This window comes from Centruroides sculpturatus, unplaced genomic scaffold (genome assembly GCF_000671375.1).
Source record: "Centruroides sculpturatus isolate CEXI.00-Female unplaced genomic scaffold, Cexi_2.0 scaffold1129, whole genome shotgun sequence".
Classification (NCBI taxonomy): Eukaryota; Metazoa; Arthropoda; class Arachnida; order Scorpiones; family Buthidae; genus Centruroides; species Centruroides sculpturatus.
The window spans coordinates 51,089-75,293 of record NW_019385449.1 but is presented as its reverse complement, the minus strand read 5'-3'; the positions used below and the strand labels follow the sequence as shown (position 1 = coordinate 75,293).

General features: G+C 29.4%; 1 protein-coding gene across 7 annotated transcripts in view; it reads left to right on the top strand.

Annotated features, from left to right (window-relative positions):
* The window catches only part of LOC111639114 (protein FAM219A-like), a 62,288-nt gene that overhangs the window by 5,941 nt on the left and 32,142 nt on the right, over positions 1-24,205 (top strand). For 4 of the 7 annotated variants that reach the window (XR_002759017.1, XR_002759016.1, XR_002759015.1 and 1 more), the window contains exons 3-6: positions 5,540-5,630; positions 9,680-9,760; positions 15,847-16,004; positions 23,600-23,662. Coding sequence is in view for 4 of the 7 variants with exons in the window: in XM_023384895.1 (XP_023240663.1) it covers positions 5,540-5,630; positions 9,680-9,760; positions 15,847-16,004; positions 23,600-23,613 (344 nt within the window). In the remaining 3 variants the exon portion in view is untranslated. Of the gene's footprint in view, positions 1-5,539; positions 5,631-9,679; positions 9,761-15,846; positions 16,103-23,599; positions 23,663-24,205 lie in introns of those variants that run through there. The other 3 variants (XM_023384892.1, XM_023384893.1, XM_023384894.1) reach the window with 3 other exon arrangements.

Sequence of the window (24,205 nt, the reverse complement as noted above, 5' to 3'; positions counted from 1 at the left end):
CTTGATAAATGTTTTCAAAAAAATCATTCTTTTAAAAATCAAATAATCAAGCTGGATTTATTACTGGGCTGCATTTTGGTTAATTAAATATATATAATAAATGCTATGTAATTTGGGCTAAACATGAGCAATTAAGTTGCCATCTTAATTGCTTATCTTCAGTTCAACTTACATAACATTTGTGTATTCAGTTTGCAAAAATATAGCTTGATAATAAATTCAGTTTGATTTTATTACATTAGAAGTAATATTTGGGTTTGGTTTCTTATATGATAATTCTTTTATCAAAAATATTCAAATCAAGTTGATTTAAAATATTTTCTTATATATTGTTATATGTATGCTTTTGAACTAATTTGAATGTTAACTAAATATAGAATCAGCATTTGATTGATTAAAAATATAAATATTGTATTAAATTAAATAAAAAATTGAGATTGCATTTAAGAATTTAATGAAATAAACTAGAAAGTTAATACAGGTAAGCTAAACATCACCTAATAACAAGACAAAAATAAACTATATGGAGTTCAATGCAGTAAAGTTCTGAAAAATCATTTGTATTCATAAGAAAAATGGAAGTCTGGTAAAAATAACATTTCACAAATCTATCATTTTGTCTTTTTTGCTATCAAAAACATTGCTTCTGTCAAATCACATCACATTTCCATTTTGTTGTTTTGATATACTCCTGAATTGTATTTTCATAGAATATTTTGATAAACAAAGCAGTTTATTTAATCATTTGAAACAATAAAATATAGAATAATAACATAAAATGAAACAAGTTAATGTACAATTAAAAACAGTAAAACTTAGGATTTTTAAGGAAAGAACAACAGACTAAGCACATTTTTAGAACAACAATAAAATAAATTCAAAGTTGGCATGACTCAATTTTATTGGTTGAACACATTGCCTTAAAAAGCATACCTAATGGCATTTTTCCTTTTTATTTGATGACATCTTGGAGATATCATAGTTCCATAAAGTGGCATTACATAGAATTTTATCCAATTGGCATGCATTATCTCACTCAACTCAACAGTTGACCTCAACTTTGTTCTGCTGGACTTAGTCTTTTAGTAGAAGCAATGCCCTCAACTTTGTAGCTAGAATTTGACCATTGACTATCCAAGCCAATGCATCAATATGAAGGTATCTCAGAAAGTGTGATGACATAGCTCAAATATTCACCAGCTTCCTAGAAAAACAAATAAAAAAGAAAAATAAACAGTGCAGTTTGCTACATTAGATTTTAGCAATTCATTGTAGATGTAATTATAAAATAACTGAAATGGAAAAAATGGACTATTTGGGACTGAGTCGCCTAAACTGCATTAAATGTTGAAGATATAAATAATAATAATAATAATAATAATAATAATTTCATTGAAAGATGATCTTCCTTATATGCTAAAGATCTGATAGCTAGCAATTGTCAGGTTATCCAATAGTTTCAAAAATTCTGTTTCATTATTTAATTACTGTTTAGAAAATTTTGTGAGATTAATTTTACTACTGTCTTTTAAATGCATACTTTATTTCTAAATTTTAATAATGTTGACAATTTAACATGTTCTTGTTGTTGAAGACCCCTTTTAACATCTTACCATAATTAATTAGTGCTTTCACACTAACCATTACTAATTTGCATGTTTAAATTAATTTAAAATGTTTTGTTGTTATGTTTTATACTTAAATGATTTTATTTGCAATTCTTCATCTTTATCTTCACCTTTTTCCATGTTTATATGGGGTCGGCATTTCCTTCTCTAATATGCTTTTTCCATTTCTCCCTATCAAGGGCTTCTCTCTTAAATCCCCTCTGGTTCAAGTCTTCTTTCACCTTATCTTTCCAATGCATCTTTGGTCTTCCTCTTTTCCTCTTTCCTTTTTACTACCAGTTTTCCGATTTTTTTTTTCAACATAATTGTCACTTCTTTGCTCTACATGGCCAAACCAACTCAACCTACATTCTTGCATCTTTTTGCTCAAGGGACCCACCTTAACAGAATCTCTAATAAAATCATTCCTTATTCTAACCTTCCTTGACACTCCAAACATTCATCTCAACGTTCTCATCTCTGTCACCTCCATCTTTCTTTCTTGGGTTCTTGTTATTGCCCATGTCTCAACTCCATATAACATTGCAGGTCTAACAACTGATTTATACAATTTTCCTTTCAGATTGCAGCTAACTTTCTTGTTGCATAACACACTGCTCAGCTTCCTCCAATTCATCCATCCACATTGAATTCTATGCTGCACCTCAGAGTTCAATCCTCCTCCCATCTCGACAAATGTCCCAAAATATTTAAAACTCAGAACAAAAGGGAGTGGCACATTTTGGATTTTAATATTACACTCGTCTCTACCATTCAGAGTCATATAAGCTGTTTTAGTTCTGCTAATCTTCATGCCCCTTTCTTCCAAAACTTTCCTCCAATCTTCCAGTTTCTTCTCAGCCTTTGGGAAAGTTCATACAGCACAATATCATCTATAAACAGCATACTCCACGAAGCCTCACACTTCATGTCACACACCAACACGCCCATTATCAAGGCAAACAAATAAGAGCTAAGGGCTGATCCCTGATGCAAACCAACATTAACGAAGAACCCTTCTGTAGTGCCCACACTACTCTTAACTTGGATCTTTCTCGTACATTTCCTTGATGAGCCTAACATATTTTTCTGGAACATTCTTTTCCCTCAAACATCTCCATATCTCTTGCCTTGGTACCCTATCATATGCCTTTTCTAGATCTATGAACACCATGTGCAAATTGTCCTTCATTTCCCTGTGCCTTTCCATCAGCTGTTTTAGAGCAAAGATAGTATCAGTCATAATCCTTCCCAGCAAAAAAATCAAACTGTTCCTCTCCAATCTCAGATTCCTGCCTAATCCTTCTTTCTACAATTTTCTCCAAATCTTCATAGTATGGGACAATATCTATATACAGTAGAGTCCCGAAAACCTGGCACTCGATAACTCGGCAGTCCAGATAACTCGGCCACACCCTGGCAGGGCAAAAAAAAACCCTAGTTAATTTTCATTATAGACAGCTTTATGCCTCATAAAGTATTTTTCTGAGATCTGTCTTATCAGGTAATGTCACTGTCTATTCATTAATTTTCATTTTCATGTAGTAAAGGCTCTATGCCTTCATAAAGTACGTACTTTTCTTTTGTTTAAGGGTATTTGGGCAGTTTATTCTCTGTTGTATTCTCAATCAAACAATACATACAAGTACAGTATAGTATTTTCTGAGGAAACACTCGTACTTATTCTTTTTTTAACCCATTCCCGATAACCCAGCATTTTCACAAACACAAACTCGGCCACCCTTCAGTCCACATTAGGCAGAGTTTTCGGGACTGTACTGTACCTCTGTAATTTTCGCAATTCTGTACATCCCCTTTACCTTTAAAGATCGGCACAAGAATGCTCTTCCTCCATTCATTTGGAATCTTCTCCTGCTGCCAGAGTTTCTTCATAAGGTCCCAGAGGATAGAAATTCCCTCATTACTCAAACCTCTCCAAGCCTCAGCTGGAATCTGATCAGTGCCTACTGATTTCCCCATCTTTATTTTGCTAAGCACACTTTCCACTTCTTCTCTGCTAATATCTTGCACCACTCCATTTGCCTCTCCATTTTTGTGTAAAGTTTTCTTCATTTAATAAATTCCTAAAATATACTTTCCATCTTTCCTTGACCCTTTCGTAATCTTATAATAACACTTCTTTATCATCTTTAATCAGTTTAATAGAGGTAAAATCTTTTGATGCCTTATCTCTTGCTTTAGAAATTCTCATCAACTGCCTTTCACCACTTTTCCTTTCAAAAACTTTATAAGCCTCTTCTAAAGCCTTTGTTTTCGCAATAGCCACTGCCTTTTTAGTCATTTTATTTGCCAAATGGTAAGTTTCTTTACCTTCAGGCCTTCCCATCAAATCCCACCTTTTCTTTGCCTCTTTCTTTTGTTTAACTGCAGATTGTACTTCAGCATTCCACCACCAAAATTTCTTTCCTTCTGGCAATCTCTTCTCTGAAGTTTGTCCCAAAACCTCTTCTCCAACTTTGGAACTGGTTTTGTGGCTATTCCACAAAACCAGTTCCAAAATTGCTTTGAAGCATGGACAAAGTGCTGGCACTGGTGCATAACTTTCTAAGAGGACTACTATAAAGGTAACCATAATGGAATTCAACAATGCAGTATGTAGCACTTTTACCATGATAAGTTTGTGAACTTAGTCATCAGATCTTGTAAATACAACATTGCATAAATTGATACAAAAAGTGAGCTTTGTTTTATTAGAAAACATGTTCAAAACAACTGTCTTCAGTAGCAATACAAAGATATAGATGTTAGAGCGTGGCATTATGGATGGCATGTATTATTCCTGGTGTCATCATTTCACAGGCATGTATGCATCTCTCTACTTCACCAACATCACATGACAATGCTGGGTATGTATCATACACTAATGCTTTTAGGTGACCTCACAGGGAAAAATCTAGAGAGGCAACATATCTATGAAACATGGTGGTCATGGAACAGTGCTATGTTGTCCTATTCAGTGGTTGACAAATTCTTCTACAAGCCACTAAATGGCTATTTGGGAATGAGCTGAATGCATCATTGTATTTGTATTTAACCTGTAATTGCACCAATGGCAAATCATCAAGCCATTTGTCCACCATCATGTTTAGGATGTTAAGATATTTGTCACTATTCAGGGTGCCATTAATAAGAGACCAAGAATCTGAACACCCAAATTCCACACTAGACATTTAGGATAAATGCACTTAGTGTTGCATATGTCATTTTTTGCATTGATGAAGAAGGATATGACTATCCAAATTGTCCTTCCTTCTGGTTATAAATCGTCATATCCTTCTTCATCCTTCAATTTGGATTGTCATATCCTTCTTCAACAATGCAAAAAATACTCTTCCAAAAATTCAATGGAGAAAGTCAATGCAAAATTATTGTTTGTGATGAATGCAGACAAATTTGCAATCGCGGTCTGCCTTAGAAGCTCACAAGCAATCTCACACAGGAGAACAACCTTATCAGTGTGACATTTGTCAGAAGAAATTTAGACAAAAGTCGGATTTAAATAAACATAAGCACAAGTGTTATCATGGTGACCAAACTCCATCATCAAAGAAAAGATTATTTGGAAGTTCATATGTGAATTTATATCAGTGAAAAACCTTTTACTTGTAATCAGTGATATTTCAATATTCAACAAATTTAAAATGTCACAAAAGAATGCATTTCAAAGAAAGGAAATTCATTTGCAAATTGAAAAATTGCAGATTTACCACCAAATTAGAAGACATTCTGGATTATCATGTGCAGGATTAACAAACTTGTACTATAATGCCTTGAATATAAACAACAAATAATATTGACAATATTTTAACTATTATTTAATACAATAAATTATTTATTAAATAATTTTCAGTGAATATAAATATGAATGTTCTTTGGAAAAACAGAATTCTGATAAATATTTTTAAATTTAGAAAAGCAAATACAGCAAGCAAGAAAAATAAGAAAAGAAGTAGGAAATGACAGTGAAGTTCACCCAAAAAAATCACTTATTTCACGAAACAGGTATTGTAAATAACTGTTTAATGTAATACTTAGTTTTATTTTAATGAAAAGCTGTGTTTGAAAAATTATATTTTGTTTTAAGACTTAATCATAAAATATATTTTAATGCAACATTGTTGAAATTTCAGCATTTTATGATTGACAAAATTATTTTTTATATAAGCTATTATATTTTTACAAACTCTGATTAATTGTTTACTTTGATTTAGAATATCTGAAAACATTACTTTATAATTTTATTATTTTATACTTAATACATTTATTATTATATGGAATGGAAAGGAAGCCAGAGATGGTATCTAGACTCAAATGCTTCTTTGCATATGTTCTATGAGAAAATGAAGTTATTCTATGTTGAAACATTTCATGCAAAAGAATTAAACTTGGCAACTTTTCTACATCAAAAATCAAGGGAAATGGTGATATAGTGATAGAAACAGGGGAACTACTTGAAGCCAAATTAGAGAACAACTTCTTGTGTCAGTAGGAATGATAATGGATTATGGCTTTAATGTATTCAAAAAGAATCAGACAACTGTCATCAACCAGAAAACCAAGAAAGTTCATCTAAAAGCATTTAAAGGAGGAGGAATCTAAACTCTCTTGAACAAATGTTAGACAAATGAAAATATGGCATGAATGTTTAGGTCACTTCAACAAAAGAGATGTATGGCACATGGTCAATTATCTGAAGATTAAGGGATTAACATTAAACAAAAAGAAGAGCTTGATCCTTGTGAGATCTGCATAAGTGGAAAACAAACAAAACTACCATTCCAGAAATAGAACGAGATGAGATACAGAGAAATATTAGAACTTATCACACCAACATTAGTAGACCAATGAGAACTGCATCATTGAATTGGTTGAAATATTTTATCATGTTTATAGATAATCACTCTACAATCAATCAATCAATTGTTATTTTATTAAGGTGTGAACACACATATCCCAGCCCCGCATTATAGCATTACTGGGAGCAAAGGATACATCAACATAATTTTACAAACAATTCTTACAAGGATAAATACATTCAATATTACAATAGTGAGGATATTTATATTATTTACAGAGGTAATTTCTCTGTAAATAATATAAATATCCTCACTATTATTACTGGATTATGGGATTTTACAAATACATGAGCCGTTCACAGCCCGACACACGTATTTGTAAAATCTAAGTGACTCTTACAACATGGAATTCATATAAAATGGAATAATCAACAGTGTTATAGAGGGGTCAACTGTAGATGGTGTGAAGCATATTTTATGAAAAAGAAAAGTGAGATCCTTGACAAATTCAGAACATATCTAGATTTTGCAGAAAATGAAACAGGAAGAAAAATTAAGAAAGAAAAATTAAAACTATAAGAAGTGACAATGGAACCAAGTACATAAGTAAGGAAGTTGAAAGCTTCCTGAAGCAGAAAGAGATAAGACATAAGAAAACAGCTTGTTACACACACTGGCAAAATGTCATTGCAGAGAGAGAAAACAGAACACTAGTAGAAACGGAAAGATACATGATACTTCAGGCAAGATTGAAAGAAAAGAGTAGAGAATGTGTACACCGTATCATATATTAGAAACAAATGTCTATCAAAGAGCCTAAAAGGTAGCATACCCTTTGAACAATGGACTGAAGAATGCCAGCAATCACACATTTTATGACATTTGGTCAGACAGCATCTCATTAGACAAGAGGTCAGGGAAAGGAAAATTTTATGAGAAATCTATCAAATACATATTTTATAGGCTACTCAAGTGAGTCTAAAGTCTATTGTCTATGGTATACAATGGCAAAAAGAGTCATAACAAGCAAAGATATAAAATTTACCAATGAATTTCTGAACAAATCAAACAATAATATCAAAATTATTGAAGATGACTGAACCTAAGATATTATTTTTATAGTTCTCTCTTTCTAGAAAGAGAACTATACAAATAAAGAAAAACAATTAGAAATCTATGAGCATAACAAGAAACAATTAGAACTCAAAGGAAACATTTTATCAGAAAACAAAACAAATGAAGATGAAAATGAGCAGAACAGAGAATTAACAGAAGTGAATAGAAATTAGAATATAAGAAGACTACAAATTACTCATACCAGACAGAAGGGGAGATCTAAAAAAGAATACAAAATGAAAACTATGGAAGAATCTGCCACAATCACTGAAAGTATAACGAGATTATACAGAGCCTTCAATATACAAAGAAGCTAAGGAGTCGAATGACTTAGTCAATGGCAAGTAACCATGGAAGAGGAAATGGAATCACTAAGAAAACAAAGTATAAAACTTATTGGAGCTACCCAAGGGTGACACCTATCAAATTCAAATGAATTTATAAATTCAAGGATAATAAAGCTACAAGAGGACAGGAAATACAAGCACACTTAGTGGCAAAGGGCTTTTCACAGCAAGCTTCATAGATTATGATGAAATATATTCCCTGTATAGGATTTTGACATAAGGCTGCTAACAGCTATAACAATAAAGAAGAATTGGTTATTACATCAATATGATGTGAAATCAGCATATCTACATAACTACCTGAGGGAAGAAATAGATCTAGAGTAACCAGAAGGATCTTCAAAGAAAGAGTAAAGAGCATTTATATTGTAAACTTAACAAAGTAGTCTATGGTCTAAAACAAAGTGTATGTTGCTGAAATGATCACTTTGAGAAATGCTTAGATGAATCAAACATCAAACGAATTATGCTTGATCCTTGCATATATAAACTAATAAGAAAGAAAATGATGTTAATCTTAGCAGTATACATGGACATCTTTGTAATCTCACAAAATAGACATATGAGAAAATTGGTAAAACATTCAAAATTGGTTTTAACAAACTTTTTGACATCAAAGACTCATTAGTCCTTAGGACTCATTTCTGAGCTACTAGGAGTAAGATTCGTAGATTGAAAAAACAGTATCACCCTAGATCAGGAAAGAAACATTGAAAAACTATTGGAGAGATTCAATGTAAAGGAAGTTGCTACTCTGATAAAATGTAAACAAAATTTGCACACAAATTAATGATACAGGTGAGAATTTACCCTACAGAGAGCTTAGGTGGGCATATCTGATACATATCTGACTTTGTTCTCTGTGATATCTCATTTGCAGTTAATAAACTTGCTTAATATTGTAACAAATATTCCAGAAAACACTGGAATTCAGCTAAAAGACTACTCTGTTATATGAAGTCAACAAAGCATTTAGGAATAAAATATACGAGATGTGCAGGAGACCTTCTCAGATGTTTGGATGCAGAATGAGCAATGGACAAAGAAAGTTGCAAGAGCACTATTGGATACATCATATTTATGGCAGGAGGATCTATGATCTGGAAGAGTACTAATTAATCCATAACAGCACTGAGCACCATGGAAGCAGTGTGTGTATCCCTACTGATATGCATGAGAGATATGACTTAGATGAGAGAGGTGCTGGAACAACTTGATCAACATGAACTACTGAAAGATCCTACAGTCATCAGTTGTGACAATCAGGCAATGATAGGACATACCAAAAGTTATGTAACAAATGATAGGACCAAGCACATAGCTGTGAAATACTACTTTATTTGAGAGAAAAATCACAGATGATACAATAGAGATGAATACATAGTTATCAGAACATAGCTGACAGCCTCACAAAACCACTAGGGATGGAACCCTTTTGACCAACCCACTGTAGTCACAAAGATATTATCGAGCAAAGGTAGAATCTCTTCAAGAGAGGGGATAATTAGGGAAGAAATGTAAAGAAAGATAAAGAAATAAATAAATATATACAATCAATCAACATTATTATTATATAAAGTGGCAGCACTTAGTGAGACCCTTAGAACACAAAGGGGTAAAAGAAAGAATAGAACTGGATTTAGAAGTGTGTACTATTATGAATGCGTAGATGTGTGTTAGAATAGTTATATAATGTTATATGTTAGAATAAAAAGTAGTGTAGATAAAGCTAGTCTCTTCATTTTCCCAACAGTAATCTTATTTTTAAATTTCAAAATTGAATAATTTACAGGTTGACAGTGCCTAGTAAATCTCAAGTTCCTGTGGTGACTAAATCTGATGAGCATCCATTAGTAACATGGGAAAGTGAAAGGTAGATACTAATTATATGTAATAGATGTATTGAGTGATTAAGCTTTACATATAGTATATAAATAATATATAAATTAATTTATCAAATTAATTTTTTGATTATTGAAATTTTATTTAAGTTAACAAAAACTTTTATTTGTAAAATATTAATTTTTCACACATCATCTTATAGATATTTATATATGTAGACCGATAACTTCAATTAATAATTTAAAGTTACTGAAATTTCACCACATTTTTAAGTCAAGAGATTAAAAATATACTATAATTTATTGAAGCCATAGAAGTTGCTGACAAATAGACATTTGCTTTTAACTTCTATAATTCAAAATCATCATGTAAAAAAATTATTAATTTTTGCTTTGTTCTCTTGAAAATTTCTGATATCATTAATATGAATTTTATCATTTAAACAAAAGAATAATGAGTCTATATTCAATATAGAAAAATTGGACAATGGAGAAGCTTAGAAATATTTTATCAATTTCATTTGAATAAAACTATTGTTTGTTTGAAGCCTTTCTGATTCCTTCTTAGATAGATTAGAAAGGCTTCAAACAATCCATCTGAGAATGGATCAAAAAGGCTTGAAAGTGTTTTTTGGCTAGAAAGGATTACTATTAATTTGATTTCTCATGTGATATGAAAGTAAAAATGAATTAACTTATATAAAACTAGCAATATTGGTTTTGTTTGTTTTCTCTAACTATGAATTATTATATATTCAATTATTACTTCTGATTATATCTTTTTGAACTAACTTTTAAAGTTTTTCTTTTTTGAAATTAAATCATTGGTTTTCTTTTTTTATAACATAAATTTTAGCTATGGTTAAAAATAAAGCATAACAGTTGGCTTAAAATAAATAGAAATCTAGTTTCTGGATACAAATTCACTGAGTTCAGCGTTAATAAAGTTCCTTTAGTATTAACACAAGCACTTTCGACGAGTGTATAACCATCGTCTTCAGGTGAAATAAACAAATTTTAATGAAATGAATGTACAGAATGTTCCAAAGGAACAGAATTTTTAAATTCAAACCAGGTGTCAGGAAATTCTGTTAAGAACATGCAAATAGTTTTTGATATGTTTGAATCTTTAAATTTTATGGTGTGAGCGGCGCATGCGTGGAAATGCTACCACATTGGCGATACAATGTTAGGCACGTTTCGTTTTTTAGACACCAATACAAGGCAATTCACACCCTGGGTAGATCGAGGGTGGGAGGGAACATTGCATGCTTCTGTAGTAGCCGTGAGAAGCACTTCCCAGATGAACACAGGCCTTCGATTGTTGCAGCATTTAAGTATTACTGTTCTGGGCCTAGCGGGTTGTAGCCTTGCTCAAGAACTTTTTTAGCAAGCTCTGTAGAACATCTTCCTTTGGCTATGTTGTCCTGATGCTCTGCAAGGCGGGAGGTGAGCATTCTTGTTGTTGCTCCTATGTATCTTGTAATAGCTCCCGTTGCCAGATTTTCTAGGTGTATTGCATAAACCCCTGACTTTTCAAAAGTGTTATCCTGTCCCGATTGTTGCAGATACATCTGCATAGGTTAGGTAGGGGGGTATGGGTAGAATGAAATTATGCCGTCAAAATATGCAGCTGATGCATATAGAGGTTGGTCCAAGATATGTCAATGATGACTGGATCATGGATGCTTTTTTCCTTTCTGTACAGTGTGGTACATGGGTATAGGGACTCTTACCTTACAGAGCACATGTTCATATATGCCATGCGTGAATCCAGCGAGAGATACTGCTACTCTGACGATGTCTAATTTGATTTTTGTTGCTAGCTGCGTCGACGGAAGTAGTAATGCCCTTCTAACGAGTGCAGCAATGGCAGCATTGATGTACCACGACGGTTGGAAAGCATCTGCTGGGATAATATACGTAAATTTGTTGACGTTAGATTTGTGATGAACAGCAAATTGCAGCCCTTCAATCGACTTTTGTATACACAAATCCAGGAACGTTATTGATTCCTCATGCTCCTTCTCCCAAGTGAAACTGATAATAGGGTATATGCATGTGAGTTGCTGCGCAAATTTGATAAACTGCTCCTCTGTATTCTCCCATATTATTAGGATATCGTTGACATAACGCAAGTATAGAGATGGATAACTGATGGTAAGAGGGGAGTTGAAAATTCTACACTCGATTTCTCTCATAACGAGCTCAGTCAAGACTGCAGATAGTGGGGAGCCCATAGGAACTCCTCGCTTCTGCAAGTAGACGCTCTTGTTGAAAAGGAAATAATTGTGCTCAGTGATGAATGTCAATGCATTTATGTATGTCTAGCACTTGTTGTATGTTAAATCCCATTTTGATGATCAAGGAGTTGGCAAGCATTATGGCTTCAAAAACAGGTACAGATGAATATAAGGACACCACATCCAATTTGTAGAAAGTATAGGAATCTTCATGTGTACCACTCATGTTGAAAACAATGGTGGACTTGGAAGCTACAGACGACGTGGTAACATATGGTGAGTCTGGAAGAAGTTCATGCAAAAACTTTGCGAGCGCCTTTTCTAGGAAATATGTAGGATGCGATCTCTTGTTTATCAGTGGGCGTAATGGCCAGTTTGCTTTATGCGTTTTCAGTTGAAAGAATAGCCTAGGGCATGCTATGTTGGTGGGAGGATCAAGGCACCCAGTTAGAGTCGAGGCTACTCCTGGTAAAGCTATTATTTTCTTTGTCCTTCACAGTATTGTTGGTGTTGGATCGTCATTTGTCATCTGTGATTGTGATTGAGAAAGGAACTCATTGGCTCTAAAGGTAAAATCATCCTCCATGCACAGAACAAATCGTTTGTCCTTATCAGAGACCAGAAGCCTCAAGTTATTTGTAGCTAGGAATTGCTTTACTGCTTGGCGGTTCATGTGGCACTTAGGCGTGCCAGACACTTGCTTTGCTGCTGCAAGCTTCATGACGATTTCTAACTTCATTTGTGGGTACGTGGCTGCTGCCTGGCAGGATTTCAATGCTGCTAATGCCACTGGGACTAACTGGTTAAGGTCAGTATTATTAGGGGGGAGATATATTTGGGTCCCCTTTGTAGTATGCCGTGCACTTCAAATTCACTGACTTAATGCTGAACTCAGTGAATTTGTATCCAGAAACTATATAAAGCTTAGTGTGAGTTTTTAAATTTAACTTTTTAAATAGAAATCTTCAATTTTAATAAAGAAAATGTTTTTAGAACCTCTTCCTTCATCTTCAGTTCCACAAATGAATTAAAATAATTAAAAAATAAATTAAATGATTTAAAACTTAGGACAGCACATATTGAATGTATTAAAATCTGAAAGTATCTTAAATTTTAAATTAAAAAACAAAGTTGAAAGTAAAAACAAACTCTAGTTTGTTTGTTAGTTTAAAATCACCACTTTTTTATTTTAAAAGTGGTGGTTTTTTTTTAATATTTAAAAACTAAATATAAAAATAATTAAATACAGTATATTAAAACTACAATTTGACAATAAAATAAACTATAGAAACTTACTCTGTCAATAATCTAGGTTTTGATAGAAATAAATGGTATTAATAACTTGGAGGTTTTTGAAATTCTTTTAATGACGTTGACAGAATAAGTTTTATGTAAATGAATAATATACAACTGGTGCTTCAGGTTACCAAAAATTATTTATCCATACAAAAAAATGTTTTTTGGCTGTACTAGAGCCATCATCAATTTGACATTTTGAATTTGATTTCTTTTTAGCATGCTCTGATATAGTAGTGAAGTGCTTATGTTAGGACTTTTGTGTGTCTGTTAGACATTGTGTTTCGTTCAATACATTCATTGCACATGTCTACATGCATGCGCAAAAGGGAACTGAACATTTTCGTTTACGGTCACTGTAAGCTACAGTAAAAAATTCTTCTGAACAACTACTTGATTTCAAGAATTTTTAAAATTTATTTTAAACAAAATTAATATTTGATTCACTTTTGTGGAGCATGCTATCAGATTGGCTTAACCAAGCTTGTTTAGAACAGCTTGTGGAACAAAATATTCTAGTATGATATTTTAAAAGATGACATTTGTTCATCTTTTAAAATAACGGTATTTTATTAATATTAAATCAGTTTTATATTATTCATTTATTGCCCCTTAGATTTACTCACTACCTTTATAGTGCTGAGTAAATCTAGGGGGTTGAAGAGAAGCAGGGGGCAATGGAGGCATGCCCAAATGGTGAACTTGTGTGAGGGTTCAGGTCACTGACAACCTTTCCCTTTCCTTCATTAAAATGGGTAAGAATAAACATTGTATTTAATGGTTTTCAGATGTTGAAAACGATGTATGGTAAGGACAGTGTGAGTGTTGTAGAAAAGTTTATGTATTTTTTAGCCTTTCTTACACAAGGGAAAATAGGTTGTGGGTGTTGGGTATAAGTTTATGGAACCAAGGGGGCAGTGGCTCAAAAAAGTTTGGGAATCACTTGTCTAAAGCATATTAAGTATGTAATTATGATTTAAGATTTTATAATTTTTAAAAAAATTTTATTGTGTAATTAAAAAAATTATTGTATTTTAGAAATATAACTGATAAAATACCTGCTGATGAGGGATGAAAAGGTCTAAAATAAACCAAAATTTTATACATGAGTGCAAATAAAAGTTTTTATTATTTTGAACCAATAGATTGATTTAATCTCTCTAATTTCATCTGCAAGTTAAATCAGTGTAATAAGTTCTATTAATAGATTGTAGTCACAATAGACTAATATTAATAAAATAATAATATTTAAAGGACTGGAAGCATTAATTAATTTATTAATATAAGTTTAATATTAGTAATGATACAAAAAAATAAAAGATTTAAAATTAAATTCGTATTTGAATTATTTAGAAGAAAAAATATATTTCTTACTAGACTATACATATACATGAGTCCATATCTTCTATCTCTTCACATGCTTATTGTAGAGGCATTAACAAGTCTATGGTGGAATCATCCTTTTATTTGAGGCTACTGTCCACCAACAAATGTAAAAAAGTTAAAGTCTTCTAGCAGTAGCACACACAATTCATAAAAATTAATAATTACATTAACAAAAATTGCCAGGACAAATTCATATTTAGAAGAAAAAATATATTTCTTACTAGACTATAAAAGTTGACCCTCCTATAACACTGTTGATTATTCTGTTTTATATGAATTTCATGTTGTACAAGCCACTTAGATTTTACAAATACATGTGCCGGGCTGTGAACGGCTCGTATATTTGTAAAATCTAAGTGACTCGTACAATATGGAATTTATATAAAACGGAATAATCAACAGTGTTATAAGGGGGTCAACTTTTATAGTCTAGTAAGAAATATATTTTTTCTTCTAAATATGAATTTGTCCTGGCAATTTTTGTTAGTCATATTTGAATTATTTTATCATGATTCAAATGCATTAAATTAAAGACCAAATGTGAAGATTTTTATTATGATGACAAAAACTTAGTCAAATTCCACATGAAGAGTATATATACAGATAGTTGTATATTATTAGATAAGTCAACATGTCTTTTGTATCTAAACAGAACATTCATAATACAAATTATATATTTTCAAAATAGTGAAACAATTTATTATTAACAACATTGAAAGAATAAAAACTTTGTTTACTGATATTTTATAAATACTGTAATGATTGTAACTCTATCTTTATGGAAATTATTTTTGATCTCTCTTCATATATCAATTTGTCAGAGTAACCAATTGTTTGATTTTTTAATAACATTTTCAACTGAAGATATCTCCAAAGTTGGATTAATAAGTAATTTGTTACTTACATATTTTGTAACCTTAAAATATACCGTGTTTCCCCGAAAATAAGACATCCTCAGAAAATAAGACCTAGCGCATTTTTCAGAGCAAAAATTAATATAAGACACTGTCTTATTTTCGGGGAAACACGGTAGTAACATTGTTTAGTCATTTATAATAATTTTTTTATTTATTGTCTGTAATTTAGTATCAATCATGAATATTTTGTAATTCTTTTAGTGCTTTTTCTTATTCAGCTACAAATAGATTTAAGCCAGAAAACCCTTTAGATAATTGATTTAATTTTTACTTAAGCAGTGATGATGACTATGAATTCCATTCCATGAGTAAATCAACCACAAGAGAAATAACTCAACAATTAATCAGAGATGGATATAATTTGGATCTGACTCCTGATGATGAAGACCTTGACTTAATACCACCAAAGCCATTGAATCAACGATGTGCTTGTTGTAATATTAATTATTTATGTTTAATTCAATAATTATTACATTCCAATTTAAAAAGTGTTTACTTGTTAAGTATGAAAAATTTTATATTTTTATGATATTATATTATTGAAAAGTAAAAGTTTGTGAATTCTTTTTATATTATTAATCAAATAAATGATTTAAACTACAAAATTACTTCAGAAAATATATGAAGGATATATTTTAAATTTTGAAAATACTGGCACTTTAGTAATAATGAAAATAATACTACTGTTTTTTTAAAATATTCAAAACAAGTACCCAGAAGAAAATATAGCAAAAATTCCAGAAATATGCATTAATGTATTTATTAACATAATTAGCTTAAATTTAGTTTTTTAAAGTATTTTCAAAATATATTACAAAGTGATATCAATACTTTAAGAAAATATTTTATTTAAGTAATATAATTAATGAAATTAATTTTTTAATATGGTGCTGTGATAAATTTATTTGAACAAAAATAATTCTATCATTAATTATAAAATTAATCAGTATTAAAAGAAAAACAATAATTGAAAGTTTTATGTATAGAGATTGTGTCAAAATACTTTACCATGTTTGCATATAGAAAATTATTGAATATTTCCTGTTTTTTACATTTCCATTTTAAACTTTTTTTTGTTTATTCTTTTCTTTGAAATGAAAATCAAATATTATATTTAATATAGTGTTGATTTTAAATTATATTTTTTAAGGAAATTAACGTTATAATTAGTTATTTTTATGCTCTATGCAATGTTTCATTTACATAAAAAATTCCTCAGGTTTTCATTTTTTTTTTGTAGACATCTAAACAAATCCTTAAAGAAAATGGAAAAAATTTTTTAATTGTATAAAAAATTAAACCAATAAAATTACAAAAATGAACTAAACAATGAGGTATTCAAATTAATACAGTAAAATAAACTTTGTAAATTTTCAAAAATTCATATGGAAAAATTTACTAATATAACAAATGTTTGGATATTTTTCTTTTACTAAAAATGTTTTCATTAATTCATTATCTTAAGTAAATTCAAAAATATTTTAAAATAATATTATTAAATTAAATTATTTTAGTTCTAAAGTAGTAATAAGATAGGAAATTTGTATAAATAGAGGAATAACAACAATTTTATACTAGAATCACTAGAACTGAGAAATAAAGAAAATAATGATATGCAAAGATATCATACTAAACTTATCTGCTTCTTTTAAATCTTTAGCTGATAGTATTTATAAAAATAACAAAATATTTTAATATACTCCAAAATCTTTCAAAATAATTTTAATATTACTGTAATAAAACAACAAACTCAGTAGCTTGATATTTTAATTAATGAAAGATAATTTGCTGGAATATCTGTCAGGCTATATTAAGGCTAATTTAATAATTAGATATAAAGTAATTTGACTGAAAATTAATTTATTTCTAATAATTAAATTTATCATGAGATGATTGCTTAACTGCCATCTCAAATTAAGTATAATTATTAAATTAACCTTAATGTAGCCCAAATAATCCGGCATATCATTTGGCATTAACTATAATAAAAATTTGCATAAGTTATTATTATTATTGCTTTCTTTATATTAAAATAGTCAATTTTAATTATATTATTTAAATAGTTAAAAATTGAATAAACCAATTATATAAAGAAAAGAAAATTAATTAATGGATAAAGTACTAACAAATTTAACACATTTTAAAATGTTTATTAAAGTATTATTAGTTTTTAACAAGATATTTGTCTATTGATTCTTATTGTAATGATATGTTTCAATATTTATTGTAGTTATAACATTAAATTATTCTTAAAAATTAGAAAAACTATTTAATATCTTTTTTTCAAAGAGATTAAATTAAATCTTTATGCACTAAAAAATTCTAAATTACAAAATATAAAATAATTATCAGTTATATACATTTTTGAAACATTTGAAAACATATAATCAATTATTATTAATATTTAAAGTGATAATTAAATATAATTTTGTAAATAAATAAATAAAAATAACAATAATTATGATTCTAATATTGTTGCTACTAAAATATTTATTTACAAAATTATGGATTGAAAATTAAATATTATAAAATAAAGATTTTTAGTTACTAATAATCTACATTTAAATTTTGAGAATATTGTTGAGATTTAAGAGAGAGAATTTTTAATAATTATCATCCATATTTGAAAAAATATAATATAAAAATTCATTTGCCTAATAATAAGAAAATATCATATAAGTATCTACAATAAAAAAAAAAAAAACATTGACAACAAAGACAACAATTTTTAATATCAATGTGTGTGAATTTTTAATTTCAATATAATATGTATTGTATATATACAGGGTATCTCCTATGTTTTTGAGCAAGATTTTGTCAGCTGATTTATGGGGAACATTGAATACAAAAAGTATGTTTTTGTATTCAATGTTCCCCATAAATGTTTTTGATTCAGTCTTGGTTTCAAGATATACACAAAAAGTTGTCAATTTTGTAAAATACAGTCGACCCCCCTATAAGATCATAGATACATTCCATTCTCTAGGAATCCGATTTCTTACCAGTCCTTCCAATCACAGCCCGACACGTGTGAAGTTCACAGACTACGGCTGTTTGAAAGGTTTTCTTCCATAAAATTAATCGATTCTAGACTAATCCGACTCAACATTTCTAAAATACGTATATTTTTTTGGGAATAATCNTGGGTTTAAAAAAAATGAGATTTTTTAATGTATATTTTCTATAATTTGATCTGTAAATGCAAAAAACTAAACTTATCAAATATCATCTCTCTATAAATAATTTCAATGTTTACTTATTGATATCAGATTTGTTAAATTTCACAGGATCATATTATTTTTCAACCACAGGGTAATAAAGCTTTGTTTATTTTCTCCCATGAACATAATAGACTATGCTGGTTTTCCACTATGAAGTACAACAAATTGCTAATCATTTTATTACTTTGTTTTCAAAAACTCCCTTCTCTGTCAGTAGTGGGTTAAATGACTAACAAATTGTTTTCTTGCACTCAGAAATGTTTTCTTTTAGATTTAACAACTAGTGTTGCCAGTAATGAATTATCCAGATTTGAAAACATATAATATAAAAATTCATTTGCCTAATAATAAGAAAATATCATATAAGTATCTACAATAAAAAAAAAAAAAAACATTGACAACAAAGACAACAATTTTTAATATCAATGTGTGTGAATTTTTAATTTCAATATAATATGTATTGTATATATACAGGGTATCTCCTATGTTTTTGAGCAAGATTTTGTCAGCTGATTTATGGGGAACATTGAATACAAAAAGTATGTTTTTGTATTCAATGTTCCCCATAAATGTTTTTGATTCAGTCTTGGTTTCAAGATATACACAAAAAGTTGTCAATTTTGTAAAATACAGTCGACCCCCCTATAAGATCATAGATACATTCCATTCTCTAGGAATCCGATTTCTTACCAGTCCTTCCAATCACAGCCCGACACGTGTGAAGTTCACAGACTACGGCTGTTTGAAAGGTTTTCTTCCATAAAATTAATCGATTCTAGACTAATCCGACTCAACATTTCTAAAATACGTATATTTTTTTGGGAATAATCCGTATAAACTACGCTATAAACAAAAAATTGTACGATTACTTACCGAGTGTGCACNGAGTGTATTCAAAAATTAAAAAACTTTTCAAAGCTTCATGGCAATCGTACTATGCCACAAACCTTCGCTGGAGTATATTAAACAACTTCCCAAAGTTTCACGCCAACCGGATAAACGGTGTGGTAATGCATGAATGACACACACACACACAGACAGACAACCATACATTCATTTTTATATATATAGATTTTAATCGCCGTTGAATAAGGAATGTTTCTTTCACACGAAATGTATAAAATTACAGTACTGTATTAGACTTACGGTAGCTAATTTACATACTGTACAGACGATAGTTCGCCTAAACTCTCCGTAGCGTAGCGCTAGACGGCGGAGAGCATATATACATAATTATAATAAAGTTACAATAAATTAAGTTAATATATAATTATATATACAGTACCTAATTTATATATAATTATATGTACAGACGAAACTAAACTCAATTTACCCGCCTAAATGTTCGTAGCGTGGCACTACAGACGGCGGGAAAGTAGTTTGGCTGCCCGATGACGTTTTACGTAATTATAGGAGTTTTTTTTATTTTTTTTACGGATACCGTCACAATTTTTTCGCAGTTTTATAGGAATCATAATTATAGGGGGGTCTACTGTATTATTTTTTAAATATCACCAGTTCTAGTCAACCAATTTTAATAATTTTTTTTCTTTAATGAAGATGTACTTTTCTTGTTGAATATATATTTTTTTAATAATCTTGAAAATATGGTGTTTTATGATTAGTGAGAACTTGTACAGGTATTAGGAAGATCTAAAACTAAAAAGTGTTACAGTTAATGGATTAATGATTAATCCATTTAACTGTATCTTTAAATTTTTATGATTGTCAACTTGGGTCTGGAATTAAATTTTCAAATAAAGTTTTATTATTGCAATCGATTACACATCTCAGAAGAAATAAAATGAACTATTATTTCTAAGTCAGTTTGGTGACCTTTACCACATTATTTCTTCTTCATTATTTTTACCTTGAAATGTTTTTCTTACACTATTGTGAAGTTTATCTCAACACAAACAAAAAATGATCTCATTGATTTTTGGACTGCAGTTTGAAAAAATTGTAAACCTATAAATTCCCTCTGTCATCTGTCAAGACTAGATATGGAAAGCTTAGCAGCTTAACATTTATTATTCCAATTAACTATATATAAACTTCCAGTCTAGACTGGATTTCAATTCAAAAATTTTCCCAGAATGGGGTTACATAGATGACCAGCATCACCCTGTTGTTATCAGGAAAAGTATGGTATACAGGGGCAAGACAGTACTAATTTGATATAAAGAACATACAGTATTTTAACTCTCATCCAAGTGTGTCAAGTTTTGTGATGTCACCTGACATGTTGTATCTGCTGGATACATAAAGCAAATTAATGAAATTTTTATATTTTTACTGATATATATACTTGACGATTATATCTTCAATTTCTACATTTTCTCTACCATCTAACAGTATAAAATTCTTGTGGGTTTAAAAAAAATGAGATTTTTTAATGTATATTTTCTATAATTTGATCTGTAAATGCAAAAAACTAAACTTATCAAATATCATCTCTCTATAAATAATTTCAATGTTTACTTATTGATATCAGATTTGTTAAATTTCACAGGATCATATTATTTTTCAACCACAGGGTAATAAAGCTTTGTTTATTTTCTCCCATGAACATAATAGACTATGCTGGTTTTCCACTATGAAGTACAACAAATTGCTAATCATTTTATTACTTTGTTTTCAAAAACTCCCTTCTCTGTCAGTAGTGGGTTAAATGACTAACAAATTGTTTTCTTGCACTCAGAAATGTTTTCTTTTAGATTTAACAACTAGTGTTGCCAGTAATGAAGTCTACAGTTTTATTTTTAATAATTAAAGAAATATTGATAAAATTACCAAATAAATGTTTGGGTCACAATTACTAAATGGTATTGTTATATTAATAAACATAAATTTTAATTGTTGCAAAATTAAAAGTATTAAATTTCTTATCATGCTCTAATCACAAGATAGTGAGATGACAACATCAAAAAGAGAAAATTGCATTGTCAAAAAAGCTGCAATAACTTATTTGAAATGGATTGGGATTGGTCCTGTCATTGAAACCAGGAGAAAAAGATAGAATGTGTAGTATTTTGGTAAAGGTTGAATATTCTACATTGTTTTTTTTTTATTGAATTGCAATTGTTGCACATAACAATCACAAGAGTATGGCACACTCACGCTGCGAGAGAATTTACTGCAAGTGGTAGTAAGATATTTTTCATAACATTTCTCTTAAAAAAAAGTCATAAACTTGAAAACCACTGTCAGAATCATTTCAGAACAAATGAGGAATATTACAAAGCCCACAGTTCAATTATTTATTTATTTATTTATTTATTTTTGAGAAATTGAATAAAAAAAGCCATGTATCTGCTGGATAAATATGTGACAAAGTAAGAGTTAACATAGATAAAATTAACAAAAATCGAAATATATAAAAATTAAACTTAACAAAATAGTTATAAAATTGTTAAAAATAGATTAATGTTTACTTTCCATGCATTAAGAAATGCATTTTTAAAATTAATACATATCTTTTTTTAAATTTATTCTTTTTTTCGAGATTTTTTCTTTGTTTGGGTTGTTAGCAGGAAAAATTATTGTCACTTTATCAAAATATATATTGACCTGGCCTCATATGCCTGTGGACAAGAATGTACTCTGTTGTGATTCCAGTTGGTGTTCTTTGAGTCTGAAGGTTAGATATCTTAATATGTATTCTATATATAGTTTTTCATTATTGAGTAAGCCAACTATTGGAGAGATTTCAGGGATTCTTTTATTATCCAGTTTCTTTATTATTACAAAGTAGGTTATATATAATGGATTTCTCTTCTAAATTAATTTAGTGTTTCCTATCTGCTGGTATAGTTTAAGTATCTGCTGAATGTTCAGAATGTTCACTTGTGTTCAGAGTTTGAACTGGGATATGAAAGTTAAGGTTACATTTTATAGGAAAAAGGATCATGTGAACAGAATGGGATAAGTATTGAATGGAATAATGGATTTCTGGTAATTAGTATGGATTTCATCATTCCTTAGTATGAAGGGCCCTATGTGGTTATTACATTATTCCAATTGTACTTATTAGAAGGAACCAAGCCATGTAACCAGTCTATAATGGTTGTTATTAACTAGTTAAAGGAAATGTATATCTGATTTTTTTCTGTAAATCATAAGTATGTCATCAATATATCTTTTGTACATGATGATTTCATTCTTGAACTGAGAAATGATATACAATTCTAACTTTCTAATTACCAACTCATATAGAATGTCTGCAATAGATTTGGGAATTTGATTCAGTATTTAAACAGAATTGTTAGAAAATGAGTAATGTTTAAAATTAAAATTAATTTATCTGTTATATAATAAGTGATTGTTTCGTTACTAATATTTGAAAAAATTTTTATAAGGTTATTAGTATTCCACAGTTTTGTAATTAGGTGTTTTCAAATTTAAAGAAGGATGAATAGCATATTGAAATATTGCTGTTTTTCAAATATATAGTTAATTTTATTGTCAGTCACCAGCTGTAACTGTTTTTTTTTTTTTTTGTAAAAAAAAATTAACAAATTAATATAAACTATAATATAAACAAAATAGCACTATTTTAGCATTAATATAATTATTGTATTTTTGTTAGACATGATTAATAAATTATATATATTGATATATTTTACCATAATTCTCATTAAAAAGCAATTGTGATATTTTCCAATATTTAATTTAGTTAGTTATATTTTATGTATTTATTTGATATTCTTGGTGTCTTAAATACATTAAATAATATAGAAATGTCTTACATGAAGAAAACCACTTAATTTTGTATATTTTTATTAAAGTATATCATTATTTTTCTTCAGTCTGTATCAACTAGTTATCAAGTTTGATTTTGAAATTTGAAGAAAATATTTAGGCCATTCTGTGTAAGTTGCTTTTGTCTTATTTGCAGCATGATTACAGACATAAAATAAATATTTCAAAAAAATTCTTCCAAAATACATTGTTATTTCATGTTTTAATAATAACACTAATTACCATATTTTATGGCATAGAAGACTAAGAACTTTTTTTTTTCTTTTTTTTGTTAAAAGTCATGTTTCAAGTTAAAAGTCAAAGACTAACACACTAATAAAACATTTATATTGTTCAATTAAGCATTTATTTATTTATTTTTGCTATACAGTAGCTACGTAGCTTTTTCATGTATTCATGTGAAATATTTTATAATAAATTTTAATTGTAAGTGACTTATTTCAAACTCCTCTTTTTCTATGATAAATAAAAGTGTGTATTCTAATTTTACTTTATTTTAATTAAAAAAAAGTAAAAAATAAAAAATAAAAAAATTGAGATTTAGTGCCAAAGGTATGAGATGGCTTAAATACACTGAATACATTTTTCCTAAATATTTTACACTGTAATGGGGTGTGTCTTATATGCTGTAAAATATGGTATTCCTTAATTAT